Consider the following 14,841-nt stretch of genomic DNA (forward strand, 5'->3'; position numbering starts at 1 on the left):
TGTTGCGGATCTCCCAAAGCCCGTTCCTGTTACAGATGGGGGGATTAAACCCCTTTTTTCCCCCTGGGTCTTCGTGTCCACAAGGCCGAATCGCCACTTCCGGAGCAAGCGTGAAAAAGGGTATCGGGTCAACGTCGCACGTACCTTTAACCCACGCTGCCACGAAAGCGGGGACCGAGCCTCGCACAAGCCACGCTTAATCGAGTACGCCCGAGCAGTATGCGTATCACGTGACTTGTGCCGTTACCTTTTATTGAACCCGATTGAGCGGTTCTATTCGTTCCATGCGAAGCCAATGGATGGAAGGGACGAGAACGGTCAAATCAAAGGAATAACACAATTTATTATTATTTACAATGATCAGGATGAAGGAAAGGGGACACAGAGCAGAAGCTTAACCAATTTAACTTTCCCCAGACACAGGGCCCACTCACGCACACGGGAAGAAGAGGAAGAATGTTCGCGTGCCAAACGCGTTTTGCTGCCGGTCGCTCCGGGACAGCTCGCTCGTGGTGTAGCCCTCTGGCGGTCACGGCACGTATCAGGAGAAGGCAGGCAGGAGGAGATCGTGCGTCTGTGGCCTGGCACGGATCGTCTTCTCGAGCACGCGATTAATACAGCGGCAGAGCGCAGGGTACGGGGCACGGGGCAAGTTCGTGTACCGCGCAGCTATTACAACAGTCAATTCAAGCACTTCGACTTGTTCAGGGCTGGGCGACTTTCACTCCTCATCTCTCGTTCTTGCTCTCACCCGTTCTGTCGCGTTCTCTCTCGAACTCTGCTCCACGAACTCTCTCCACGAACTCTCTCCACGAACTCTCTCCACGAACTCTCTCCACGAACTCTCTCCACGAACTCTCTCCATGAACTCTCTCCACGAACTCTCTCCACGAACTCTCTCCACGAACTCTCTCCACGAACTCTCTCCACGAACTCTCTCCACGAACTCTCTCCACGAACTCTCTCCACGAACTCTCTCCACGAACTCTCTCCACGAACTCTCTCCACGAACTCTCTCCACGAACTCTCTCCACGAACTCTCTCCACGAACTCTCTCCACGAACTCTCTCCACGAACTCTCTCCACGAACTCTCTCCACGAACTCTCTCCACGAACTCTCTCCACGAACTCTCTCCACGAACTCTCTCCACGAACTCTGCCTAATCGGCTCGGGGCAGGGCCATATATGGCACCTCCCCGATCTTACCCGAATATTCCAAGCCCCGCCTCCTGCCGCCGTGGTAAGCCACTCCCCTCGAGCCCTGATTGGCGGCTCGTTGCTTACCGGCCACTACCCCTGCAGCTCGTCCTTTCGGCCTTGCCAGACTTGTTGAAGGCCTACCACGTGGCATTTCCAGCCCAAAAGACCGCCCTACTCACGGGCCTGCTCAACGCAAAACTAACACAACAAAAGACTACCTTACATTTACGAAGAAATAACTGAACTATCGCGAGACTTCATGTTGTGGTGTGTCTACCTATGAGGGGGAGTCATCCTTTATTCTCAAAACCGCAACAATATTTTGGTATCCACATTTGTGTTTCTTTGGTTTGCAGTGGAACAAAACAAAAAAAGCTGAAAAAATTACTAAATCTGAGCTCATTCCACACAGAAATCCTAAAATGGCCTGGACAATATTATTTGCACCTTTTAGAAGTTGTTAGAAATAATTGGATTTCAAGCAGGTGATTCACCTTTACTTTGGAATTGAACTCACCTGTGGTGAGTTGCAGGTGCCTGCAATGTAAATATCACTCATTAAACCAGTTTGAATAGAGAAAAGGAGTCGTTCTGATGTTATGTGTCACTGTGTGTACCACAATGAGCATGGAGAAAAGAAAGAAAACCAGAGAATTGTCTGAGGAGGTCAGGCAGAAGATTGTAGCCAAGCATGGACAAACTCAAGGCTACCAGTCCATCTCCAGAGACCTTGATGTTCCTGTGTCCATCGTACGCAATGTTATCAGGAAGTTTAAGGCCCATGGCACTGTAGCAAACCTCCCTGGACGTGGCCACAAGAGAAAACTTGATCGCAGATTGCAGCGAAGGATTGTTCGAATGGTGGAGAAAGCACCTCGATCAACTGCCAAACAGATTCAAGCTGACCTTCAGACACAAGGTACGACAGTTTCAACATCAGTCGCCAACTCAATGAAAGGGGGTTCTATGGGAAGAGACCCAGGAGGACCCCACTGCTGAGAGAGAGACATAAGAATTGGTGTAAGAATTGGCATGTTTTCCAAAACACATGTGAACAAGCCAAAATCCTTCTGTGAGAATGTCCTCTGGACAGATGAGACCAAATTAGAGCTTTTTTGGCAAAGCACATCATCTCTATGTTTATAGAAAACAAAACGAAGCCTTCAAAGAAAAGAACACCTTCCCTACAGTCAAACATATAGGGGGTTCAGTGATGTTTTGGGGTTGCAGTGCTGCCTCTGGCACTGGGTACCTTGAATGTGTGCATGACATCATAAAATTGGGAGATTACCAAGGTATTTTGGAGCGCAATCAATGTTCAACCCAATGTCAGAAAGTTGGGTCTCCGTCGAAGGTCAGGGTCTTGCAGCAGGACAATGACCCCAAACACACTTTAAAAAGCACCCAGGAATGGTTCAAGACAAAACACTGGACTGTTCTGAAGTGACCAGCAGGACAATGACCCCAAACACACTTTAAAAAGCACCCAGGAATGGTTCAAGACAAAACACTGGACTGTTCTGAAGTGGCCAGCAATGAGTCCAGATCTAAATCCCATTGAACACCTGTGGGGAGATCTGAAAACAGCAGTTGGGAGAAGGCACCCTTCAAATCTGGGAGAACTGGAGCAGTTTGCACATGAAGAGTGGGACAAACTGTCAGTAGAGAGGTGTAGGAAGCTCATTCATGGCTATAGGAAGTGCTTGACTGCAGTTATTTTGTCCAAAGGCTGTGATACCAAATATTAAGTCGAGGGTGTCATTAATTTTGTCAACGCCATTTATTTTTATTTTCGATTTAAAAGGATTTATTAAGTTCTGAATCAAAAAGAAAGGTTCTGTAATATTAACAGTGGAATAGAAAATTGAGGAGACCAAATACTTTTTGTCAATTTCAACTTATTTTTAGAGAAAATTGTGAGTTATTTAAAAAAAGTGCAAGGGTGCCAATATTTTTGGCCACGACTGTACTATTAATGAAATTGCATAACATTTTTATGCCAACGTAGCCGAAGGCCACAGGCATTATGTTTTTAGGCTGTCCTGTCCGTCCGTCCGTGCCGGTGTCATCGTATTTTTATCATGATAACTTGTGAAGCACTATTGGGATTTCATCCAAACTTGGCACAAGTGTGGACTGCAATCGAAACATGAACTGATTCAATTTTGTGCGCAATAGGTCAAAGGTCGAAGGTCATGTGCCTAGCAATTGAAAATCATTGCTACTGCGATACCTTGTGAACTCCTGAAGAGATTTCGACCAAACTTGGCACATGCGAACTTTAATACAAAAACGAACTGATTCGATTTTGGGGTGCAGCAGGTCAAAGGTCATGGTTTTTTTTTTGGAAATCATTTTGCAGAGTTAACTCGAGTTGGAGCATCATATTTTTCTGTGTTCGTTTGCAACCCATGCTCTGTGAGAGCATCTTTGGCTGAGGGTGCGGCTGTGCCGCTGATGCAGTGCCCTCTGCTGGTTTAGGCAGAAATTTGTAATTTGTTCATGGTGCCGGCGATAGCTCGCGTACTCTTCATGAAGGAAACCGTGGGATCTTTAACGTCGACCAATGAATGCCGGCTGAGGGGACTCCGGTGATGATTGGTGATGTGATGTATGATTAGATTAGTGATGTGTTGGACTGTAATTTCCTCAATCCACGTACGTAATCGCATCTAAGGGTCCTGAAGCTCAGTCCATTCTGTAGAAGTTGCAGCATTTCTCATTTCTACCTGAGGTCGGGGCTTTTTCCAGGCCAATACAGGTGGAGTTGTCCACATTTGGAGGTATTCCTTCGCCTTGGAAGAGTGTCCATCAATAGTTGATTAAAATGATGGAGATTTAGTAAAGTTCATTCATGTTGGTAGAAAATAGAACTTCATCTCAGTGAAATTATCTTCATAGTTTTCACTATTTACCTCTGCCACCAAAGGTGGATGGAGATTATGTTTTCACCCCTGTCTGTTTGTCTGGCTGTCTATTTGTCTGTCTGTCTATTTGTCTGTCTGTTTGTTTGTGAACAAAACATCTCAACGTTGTGGACGGATTCGGACGAAATTTGGCAGAGATGTAGCGTATGTGACGAGGACGAAATGATTAGATTTTGGTGAAGATCCGGATTCGGATCCGGCTAGTAGAATTTTTTAAAGTGATTCTTCACCATTGGGAGATTGGGCCAAAAACGATACATAGCAGGATATCTCAAAAGGTTGTGGACGGATTTGGACGAAACTTGGTGGACAGGTTGGGTGTGACGAGGACAAACGGATTCGATTTTGGTGAAGATCTGAATATGGATTCGGACATGAGAATTTTTTTTTTTTAGTGATTCTTCACCATTGGGAGATTGGGCCAAAAACGATACATAGCAAGATATCTCAAAAGGTTGTGGACGGATTTGGACGAAACTTGGTGGACCGGTTGGGTGTGTGACGAGGACAAACGGATTCGATTTTGGTGAAGATCTGAATATGGATTCGGACATGAGAATTTTTTTTTTTTAGTGATTCTTCACCATTGGGAGATTGGGCCAAAAACGATACATAGCAAGATATCTCAAAAGGTTGTGGACGGATTTGGACGAAACTTGGTGGACAGGTTGGGTGTGTGACGAGGACAAACGGATTCGATTTTGGTGAAGATCTGAATATGGATTCGATATGAGAATCTTTTTTCTTTTAAAGTGATTCTTCACCATTGGGAGATTGGGCCAAAAACGATACATAGCAAGATATCTCAAAAGGTTGTGGACGGATTTGGACGAAACTTGGTGGACAGGTTGGATGTGTGACGAGGACAAACGGATTCGATTTTGGTGAAGATCTGAATATGGATTCGGATATGAGAATTTTTTTTTTTAAGTGATTCTTCACCATTGGGAGATTGGGCCAAAAACGATACATAGCAAGATATCTCAAAAGGTTGTGGACGGATTTGGACGAAACTTGGTGGACAGGTTGGGTGTGTGACGAGGACAAACGGATTCGATTTTGGTGAAGATCTGAATATGGATTCGGACATGAGAATTTTTTTTTTTAAAGTGATTCTTCACCATTGGGAGATTGGGCCAAAAACGATACATAGCAAGATATCTCAAAAGGTTGTGGACGGATTTGGACGAAACTTGGTGGACAGGTTGGGTGTGTGACGAGGACAAACGGATTCGATTTTGGTGAAGATCTGAATATGGATTCGGATATGAGAATTTTTTTTTTTTTAAAGTGATTCTTCACCATTGGGAGATTGGGCCAAAAACGATACATAGCAAGATATCTCAAAAGGTTGTGGACGGATTTGGACGAAACTTGGTGGACAGGTTGGGTGTGTGACGAGGACAAACGGATTCGATTTTGGTGAAGATCTGAATATGGATTCGGATATGAGAATTTTTTTTTTTTTTTAAGTGATTCTTCACCATTGGGAGATTGGGCCAAAAACGATACATAGCAAGATATCTCAAAAGGTTGTGGACGGATTTGGACGAAACTTGGTGGACAGGTTGGGTGTGTGACGAGGACAAACGGATTCGATTTTGGTGAAGATCTGAATATGGATTCGGATATGAGAATTTTTATTTTTTTAGAGTGATTCTTCACCATTGGGAGATTGGGCCAAAAACGATACATAGCAAGATATCTCAAAAGGTTGTGGACGGATTTGGACGAAACTTGGTGGACAGGTTGGGTGTGTGACGAGGACAAACGGATTCGATTTTGGTGAAGATCTGAATATGGATTCGGATATGAGAATTTTTTTTTTCTTTCAGTGATTCTTCACCATTGGGAGATTGGGCCAAAAACGATACATAGCAAGATATCTCAAAAGGTTGTGGACGGATTTGGACGAAACTTGGTGGACAGGTTGGGTGTGTGACGAGGACAAACGGATTCGATTTTGGTGAAGATCTGAATATGGATTCGGATATGAGAATTTTTTTTTTTTTAAAGTGATTCTTCACCATTGGGAGATTGGGCCAAAAACGATACATAGCAAGATATCTCAAAAGGTTGTGGACGGATTTGGACGAAACTTGGTGGACAGGTTGGGTGTGTGACGAGGACAAACGGATTCGATTTTGGTGAAGATCTGAATATGGATTCGGATATGAGAATTTTTTTTTTTTTAAGTGATTCTTCACCATTGGGAGATTGGGCCAAAAACGATACATAGCAAGATATCTCAAAAGGTTGTGGACGGATTTGGACGAAACTTGGTGGACAGGTTGGGTGTGTGACGAGGACAAACGGATTCGATTTTGGTGAAGATCTGAATATGGATTCGGATATGAGAATTTTTATTTTTTTAGAGTGATTCTTCACCATTGGGAGATTGGGCCAAAAACGATACATAGCAAGATATCTCAAAAGGTTGTGGACGGATTTGGACGAAACTTGGTGGACAGGTTGGGTGTGTGACGAGGACAAACGGATTCGATTTTGGTGAAGATCTGAATATGGATTCGGATATGAGAATTTTTATTTTTTTAAAGTGATTCTTCACCATTGGGAGATTGGGCCAAAAACGATACATAGCAAGATATCTCAAAAGGTTGTGGACGGATTTGGACGAAACTTGGTGGACAGGTTGGATGTGTGACGAGGACAAACGGATTCGATTTTGGTGAAGATCTGAATATGGATTCGGATATGAGAATTTGTTTTTTTTTAAAGTGATTCTTCACCATTGGGAGATTGGGCCAAAAACGATACATAGCAAGATATCTCAAAAGGTTGTGGACGGATTTGGACGAAACTTGGTGGACAGGTTGGGTGTGTGACGAGGACAAACGGATTCGATTTTGGTGAAGATCTGAATATGGATTCGGATATGAGAATTTTTTTTTTTAAAAGTGATTCTTCACCATTGAGAGATTGGGCCAAAAACGATACATAGCAAGATATCTCAAAAGGTTGTGGACGGATTTGGACGAAACTTGGTGGACAGGTTGGGTGTGTGACGAGGACAAACGGATTCGATTTTGGTGAAGATCTGAATATGGATTCGGATATGAGAATTTTTTTTTTTTAAAGTGATTCTTCACCATTGAGAGATCGGATGAAAAGCGATAAATAACGTCATGTTTGTAAAAGTTATGGACTAAACTTAGTGGATGAGTTGGTTTGCTCACGAGAACAATCCGATTAGATTTTGGTTCAGGTCCGAATCCAGATCCGACCTATCAGTTGGATACAGAACGTAAACTGTTCACCTGGCAGAGGTGTGCGCTCTACCGAGTGCCCTCCAGTTTGGTCTTGTGGCATGGAGCAGAATCACGTTGGAAAATGCAGTTTTTGGCTCTTCCGAAGTGATCCTGAATAACAAGCCCTTCCAGGAATTTGATGTGGCCTACTCCCGAGTGCCAAGGTGATGTAATCAAAGGAGATCAATGATAAGTCCAGGTAGACACACCTGGGTGTCTGCTAACATGCAATATTGTGCAAATTTTTATCATCGATCCCCTTTCTCTATAATTGTCATCCGAACATACTTGACTTTTGTAATCTATTTAAATGAAGTGACATGAATGGATTCTCCAAAAGGCATGACAGTAGAGATCCAGGTATATTCCAGAAATGTGCATCTTATTCCCATCCGAGCAGGACGCGTGTTTTGGTGTTTTCTCATTCCCTGTGAAATGCAGGAGTTATCAGGCCACAGGCTTGCCTTGGTAATCGTCAGCCTGGTGCTCTGCAGACAAGGTGTTGATGTAATCGTCAGCCTGGTGCTTTGCAGACAAGGTGTTGATGTAATCGTCAGCCTGGTGCTTTGCAGACAAGGTGTTGATGTAATCGTCAGCCTGGTGCTTTGCAGACAAGGTGTTGATGTAATCGTCAGCCTGGTGCTTTGCAGACAAGGTGTTGATGTAATCGTCAGCCTGGTGCTTTGCAGACAAGGTGTTGATGTAATCGTCAGCCTGGTGCTTTGCAGACAAGGTGTTGATGTAATCGTCAGCCTGGTGCTTTGCAGACAAGGTGTTGATGTAATCGTCAGCCTGGTGCTTTGCAGACAAGGTGTTGATGTAATCGTCAGCCTGGTGCTTTGCAGACAAGGTGTTGATGTAATCGTCAGCCTGGTGCTTTGCAGACAAGGTGTTGATGTAAGTGTCAGCCTGGTGCTTTGCAGACAAGGTGTTGATGTAATCGTCAGCCTGGTGCTTTGCAGACAAGGTGTTGATGTAATCGTCAGCCTGGTGCTTTGCAGACAAGGTGTTGATGTAATCGTCAGCCTGGTGCTTTGCAGACAAGGTGTTGATGTAATCGTCAGCCTGGTGCTTTGCAGACAAGGTGTTGATGTAATCGTCAGCCTGGTGCTTTGCAGACAAGGTGTTGATGTAATCGTCAGCCTGGTGCTTTGCAGACAAGGTGTTGATGTAATCGTCAGCCTGGTGCTTTGCAGACAAGGTGTTGATGTAATCGTCAGCCTGGTGCTTTGCAGACAAGGTGTTGATTGCATCACTGTGTGCATCATCGCCTCCAGTGGGGACGTCAGTCCGACTGTCCCATCTAATAACACTCTTTTGTGGACAACAATGATCACATGGTGCTTTTAACAAAGTGTACACTTTTGTGTTTCGGTACTCCAGCCGTCCTCTTCATTGGGCTCCCCAAATGGACGGAGGATGGGGCAGCGGGTGCATCAACGGCCTCACCACCTGCCACTGTCTGTCCAGTAGACCGAGTGCATAATTCGATCCCAGCCAATATACTCTTAGCTTAGTTCAATAAATATATCTTCCCCCTCCCCTCCGGTAATATAACCCAACACGTATGTAGATGCGCGACAATTTCCATCATCGTATTTTCTGCACTTTCGTTCCATGTTATGCTGTCGAAGTTCTATTACTTTCCATGCCCAATGATTACTGTCCGGTAGTACATTTATATACCTATATATATTTTATACTAGCAGAAGCAGAAGTACCCGGCATTGCCGGGCGGGGGAGGGGAGGGGAACGGGGGGGGGGGGGGGGAGCGAGCCCCTTGGCAAAGCGAGCGATTTTTTTTTTCATAGCAGCATAGTGTTCATAGCGTTTCATAGCGTCATAGCGATTTTTTTTTTCATAGCGTCATACTCATAGCGTCATATCGTTCAAACGTCATAGCGTTCATAGCGTCATAGCGATTTTTTTTTTCATAGCGTCATACTCATAGCGTCATATCGTTCAAACGTCATAGCGTTCATAGCGTCATAGCGATTTTTTTTTGTCATAGCGTTCATAGCGTTCATAGCGTTCATAGCGTCATAGCGTCATCACGTGATCGCTCTGAGCGTCATAGCGGTTTTTTTTTTCATAGCGGTCATAGCGTCATCACGTGATCGCTCTGAGCGAATCAGCGCCCACCTGCTCTGATTCCGTTGATTCCGTGCGCTGAGGTAAATATGAATAAAAAATATGGATCGTCAAATATTTTTAGGTAGGCCATGTTCTTCCCAGGCTCAATGGCCATGTCTATGCCAAATATCAAGCACGTGAGCCTCTCCGTTTAGGAGTCTATCGGTAACATTACACACACACACACACACACACACACACACAAACTGTGTTTTATATATATAGATTAATGTGGAAATGCATTTGGGTGGTGGTGGTGGTGGTGGTGGTGGTTTTTCTATATATGTACACCAATCCTCATATAGGAGTTGTGATGTCATGATCCACAAACTAAGTGTAATGGAGGCTTTCATGATCGTGAACAAACATATTGGTTGGACAGACCAACCAACACCAATTTTGGAGACCATCTACTTACAATGTATCTAAGTATGTGAACATGGTAGAGATTTTGACCAAAACGCTCCCCTCACTCCCCAGGCTCCGCCCACTCCACACCTTCATTGTTATATAGTCTCTTTGTCTTACTCCAGCTCAACTCTTCTTTACCATCTTGTCATTGCACCCGGACTCCCTGACCCCACTTTCTCGTTCCAACTCCCATCCCCTTCGTTCATGTGTAGAAATAGTTGTCCTGAAGTGTCTTGAGAATGGAAAACATCATGGGAGGGATATCAACGCATTATTTTTTTTTTTTGCATGGTACTCAATATGTTGGATGAGTCTCCTCCTACCTTGTCTCCCATCGCTGCCATGTTGGATGAGTCTCCTCCCACCTTGTCTCCCGTCGCTGCCATGTTTGATGAGTCTCCTCCTACCTTGTCTCCCGCCGCTGCCATGTTGGATGAGTCTCCTCCCACCTTGTCTCCCATCGCTGCCATGTTGGATGAGTCTCCTCCCACCTTGTCTCCCGTCGCTGCCATGTTGGATGAGTCTCCTCCCACCTTGTCTCCCGTCACTGCCATGTTGGATGAGTCTCCTCCCACCTTGTCTCCCGTCGCTGCCATGTTGGATGAGTCTCCTCCCACCTTGTCTCCCGTCGCTGCCATGTTGGATGAGTCTCCTCCCACCTTGTCTCCCGTCGCTGCCATGTTGGATGATTCTCCTCCCACCTTGTCTCCCATCGCTGCCATGTTGGATGTCTCCTCCCAGCTTGTCTCCTGTCGCTGCCATGTTGGATGAGTCTCCTCCTACCTTGTCTCCCATCGCTGCCATGTTGGATGAGTCTCCTCCCACCTTGTCTCCCGTCGCTGCCATGTTTGATGAGTCTCCTCCTACCTTGTCTCCCGCCGCTGCCATGTTGGATGAGTCTCCTCCCACCTTGTCTCCCATCGCTGCCATGTTGGATAAGTCTCCTCCCACCTTGTCTCCCGTCGCTGCCATGTTGGATGAGTCTCCTCCCACCTTGTCTCCCGTCGCTGCCATGTTGGATGAGTCTCCTCCCACCTTGTCTCCCGTCGCTGCCATGTTGGATGAGTCTCCTCCCACCTTGTCTCCCGTCGCTGCCATGTTGGATGAGTCTCCTCCCACCTTGTCTCCCGTCGCTGCCATGTTGGATGATTCTCCTCCCACCTTGTCTCCCATCGCTGCCATGTTGGATGTCTCCTCCCAGCTTGTCTCCTGTCGCTGCCATGTTGGATGAGTCTCCTCCCACCTTGTCTCCCATCGCTGCCAAGTTGGATGAGTCTCCTCCCACCTTGTCTCCCGTCGCTGCCATGTTTGATGAGTCTCCTCCCACCTTGTCTCCCGTCGCTGCCATGTTGGATGAGTCTCCTCCCACCTTGTCTCCCGTCGCTGCCATGTTGGATAAGTCTCCTCCCACCTTGTCTCCCGTCGCTGCCATGTTGGATGAGTCTCCTCCCACATTGTCTCCCGTCGCTGCCATGTTAGAGAAGCGACGGCAGTTATTCTTTTTGTTTATAAACATTTTATTATTCTTTCATATGCAGCCTGTGCCTGACGGTTGCATCATTGCTGGGAGCATGGTTGTGCCGCTGATGCAGTGCCCCCTTTTCCCAGTAAGCTGGTACTCATTTTACTGACCCCGGAAGGATGACAGGCTGAGTCAACAGCACGACAGGGGCTCAAACTGAAGACCCCCAAGATCTTAAGCGAGCCACCTGAACCGTCAAGCCAACTCCAGTCTTATAAAATAATATGTTTACCATCTGTATTATTATCATTAGCCCTATTATAGCTACCCCAATGAAGCCTTCATATCCTGATCATGAGTAAGAAATACCACAGTCGGAAACACATCTCCTATAAAATGTTATAATGACCCCTTTTAGCGCATTTTCGATTAGCGCTCTTTTACCATGGAAGGAAAAGACGTCTGAAACATCCGGAATCCGAGTCAATACCTTTATTAAAAACCACGACCGACCAACCTGCTCGTTACTCTTCCGGACCCACCGGTAGCGGAAATCTCTCGATCCACCAGACCTCAAGCATACTTGCATATTACAATATCAAAGGCAACATTATACCACCACACTCTCTTCCAGGAACACCACGTCCTGAGCACTGATCGAGGTATTGCTGTACCTGCTATACATGCACCATGTGGAGCACAATTCAAATATCACTAAAACACCTGTTGGAACATCTACAAACACAAAGCTCCTTCCATTTGGTGGTAACTGTTGCTTTTGTCCTTGTAGGATTTGCGTGAATGATCAGATTGTGGAGGTCGATGGGGTTAGCCTTGTCGGCGTGACACAGAATTTTGCTGCGACCGTTCTGAAGAAAACTCGAGGCTTTGTCAGGTGAGGCTGTTTGTCGTCCATTATTGCCAGTGATAACCTTTTGTTAGCTTATTCTTTGGCCTCCTTTAATAGTCTGAGTTCATTTCAGATAGATGCTGTTTGAGGTCAACTGAGTGGTTCAGTGGGAAAGTGGGTGAAGCTCCACTGGTGCGAGCCCTGCAATGTTTCGACAGTATTTTCGGGGAAAAAAGTCAAAAAGATGTTCAGTTCAGGACATGAGCAACTCCCCCCCTCCCCCCACCTTCAGAACCACCTAGCCTAGCCCCCAAGAGTGCACTAACCCATAGCCAAGCCTCCGAGAGTCCACTGACCCATAGCCTAGCCCTTGAGATTGCGCCAATAGTCTAACCTAGCTCCTGAGAGTACAGCGACCCTATAGCATAAACCCCGAGATCCCACTAACCCCTACCCTAGCCTCCGAGAGTGCAGTACCCCCAAGCCACCTTCCCCCCTCCCCCCGATAGTACAGTACCCACCTAGCCTAGACACCAAGAGTGCATTGTCCCCCCCCCCCCCCCCCCCAATCCTAGATTCTGAGAATGCAGTGACCCCTAGCCTTGATGCTGAGAGTGCAGTGACCGCCATCCTAGACCCGGAGAGTCCATTAAGCCCTAGATTAGCCCCCGAGAGTGCACTGTCAACCTAGCCCACCCCCTGAGTGTGCACTATACCCTAGTCTAATTCAGCCCCTGAGAACCCAGTGCTCACCTAGCCCACCCCCTGAGTGTGCACTATACCCTAGTCTAATTCAGCCCCTGAGAACCCAGTGCTCACCTAGCCCACCCCCTGAGTGTGCACTATACCCTAGTCTAATTCAGCCCCTGAGTGTGCAGTGCTCACCTAGCCTAACCCCTGAGTGTGCAGTGCTCACCTAGCCTAACCCCTGAGTGTGCAGTGCTCACCTAGCCTAGCCCCCAAGAGTGCACTATCCCCTCGTCTAACCCAGCCCCTGAGAACCCAGTGCTCACCTATCCTAGCCCCTGAGTGTGCAGTGCTCACCTAGCCTAGCCCCTGAGTGTGCAGTGCTCACCTAGCCTAACCTCCAAGAGTGCACTGTCCCCGAGTCTAACCCAGCCCCTGAGAACCCATTGCTCACCTAGCCTAGCCCCTGAGTGTGCAGTGCCAAGATCAGTGATTGGTTATTTAGGAGTGGTTTGGGGTTCCTGCCCCTAAGTGTTGGATGTGATTGCACAAATAGTGGGATTTTCTTATCTTGAGCAAGTACTCTTTGCCCTGTTCTTTATTATTTTGACTCTGTGCAGTACATATGATATTCATCATCATTAACTCATCGTCATTAGCTCATTAGCATCATCATTAGTATCATGTGTACATTTACTAAAAAGAGAAAGTCACCTATTGTTTGAGACTTTTGATTTGAGTTATCTTCAGCAATGCAGTCATCAGCTACTTGTTAAACATGGCCACCGGTCTGGGTACCGGGAGGGCCTTTTTTATGCGATTTAATTAATCTTTTCAAACTCTGACCAAATGCCCGCGAGGTGCATACAGTGTACGGCAAATTGGAATTGCCACCTCCTTTTGAGAAAGTATTTTGGGGTCTTGCCAGAGCTTGTCGTCACTTTACGTTCCTTGTTTAGCAGGTCGACTATCGATTTAAAAAATAGATATATTTACATGGTTGAAGGTCATTGCCATGTTTGTATCTGGCATTCTTATGTTCTGCTCAGGATGCCATTTCTCTGCGTTGGTCACATTTTAAATTCAACTGGACTATGTCCAGCTGAGTTTTTGTCGACACTCAGTGTCCGTCGTCCGTCGTCCGTCTGTCGTCTGTCTGCCTGTCTGTCTGTCTGTCGTCTGTAAACAATTCGACGTCTACACTCTAAAAGTCACAAATATTGATTAAATTTGATGAAACTTGTTATGCAGCATCTTTAAGACATAAACTAGTTGTCCCCCGTCGCACCGCGGAGCGAAAGGGGTTCTATGGTTTTACCCTCCGTCCGTCTGTCCGTCCGTCCGTGCGTGCGTGCGTAAGCGAAGGACCGAATTCTAATTTGTTGTGTGGCTGCAACTAGGCATATGGAAAAACCCTATTGAAAATTAGGTCGCCACGTCAAAATCCAAGATGGCTGTCACCATATCTAAACCTTGTGAGCGCGATATCTTGAAAAGTAAACGTCTGAACCTTGTGAGTAGAATATCTTGAAAAATAAATGAACTACTAACTTCTAATCCGGTGTGTGGGTGTATCTGGGCATAAGGAAGAACCCTATTGAAAATTGGGTCGCCACGTCAAAATCCAAGATGGCCGCCACCATATATGTCTGAACCTTGTGAGCGAAATATCTTGAAAAATAAACGAACTACTACCTTCTAATCTGATGTGTGGGTGTATCGACGCATACGGGAGAACGCTATTGAAAATTGGGTCGCCACGTCAAAATCCAAGATGGCCGCCGCCATGTATGTCTGAACCTTGTGAGCGGAATATCTTGAACAATAAGCGAAGTACCAACTTCTAATCTGGTGTGTCGGTGTATCTAGGCATAAGCAAGAACCCTATTAAAATTGGGTCG

The 14,841-nt window shown here is 46.1% G+C and overlaps 1 protein-coding gene across 5 annotated transcripts in view; it reads left to right on the forward strand.

The window, feature by feature from the left end:
• LOC137433759 (neurabin-2) overlaps positions 1-14,841 on the forward strand; it is a 286,357-nt gene that overhangs the window by 111,011 nt on the left and 160,505 nt on the right. For 4 of the 5 annotated variants that reach the window (XM_068126043.2, XM_068126045.2, XM_068126044.2 and 1 more), the window contains exon 6: positions 12,194-12,298. The exons of the other annotated variant lie outside the window; for it this stretch is intronic. In XM_068126043.2, coding sequence (XP_067982144.2) covers positions 12,194-12,298 — 105 coding nt within the window. The remainder of the gene's footprint in view (positions 1-12,193; positions 12,299-14,841) is intronic. 5 annotated transcript variants of the gene reach the window in all.

The sequence above is a fragment of the Myxine glutinosa genome, chromosome 10 (genome assembly GCF_964187855.1).
Source record: "Myxine glutinosa chromosome 10, kmMyxGlut1.1, whole genome shotgun sequence".
Taxonomy (NCBI): Eukaryota; Metazoa; Chordata; class Myxini; order Myxiniformes; family Myxinidae; genus Myxine; species Myxine glutinosa.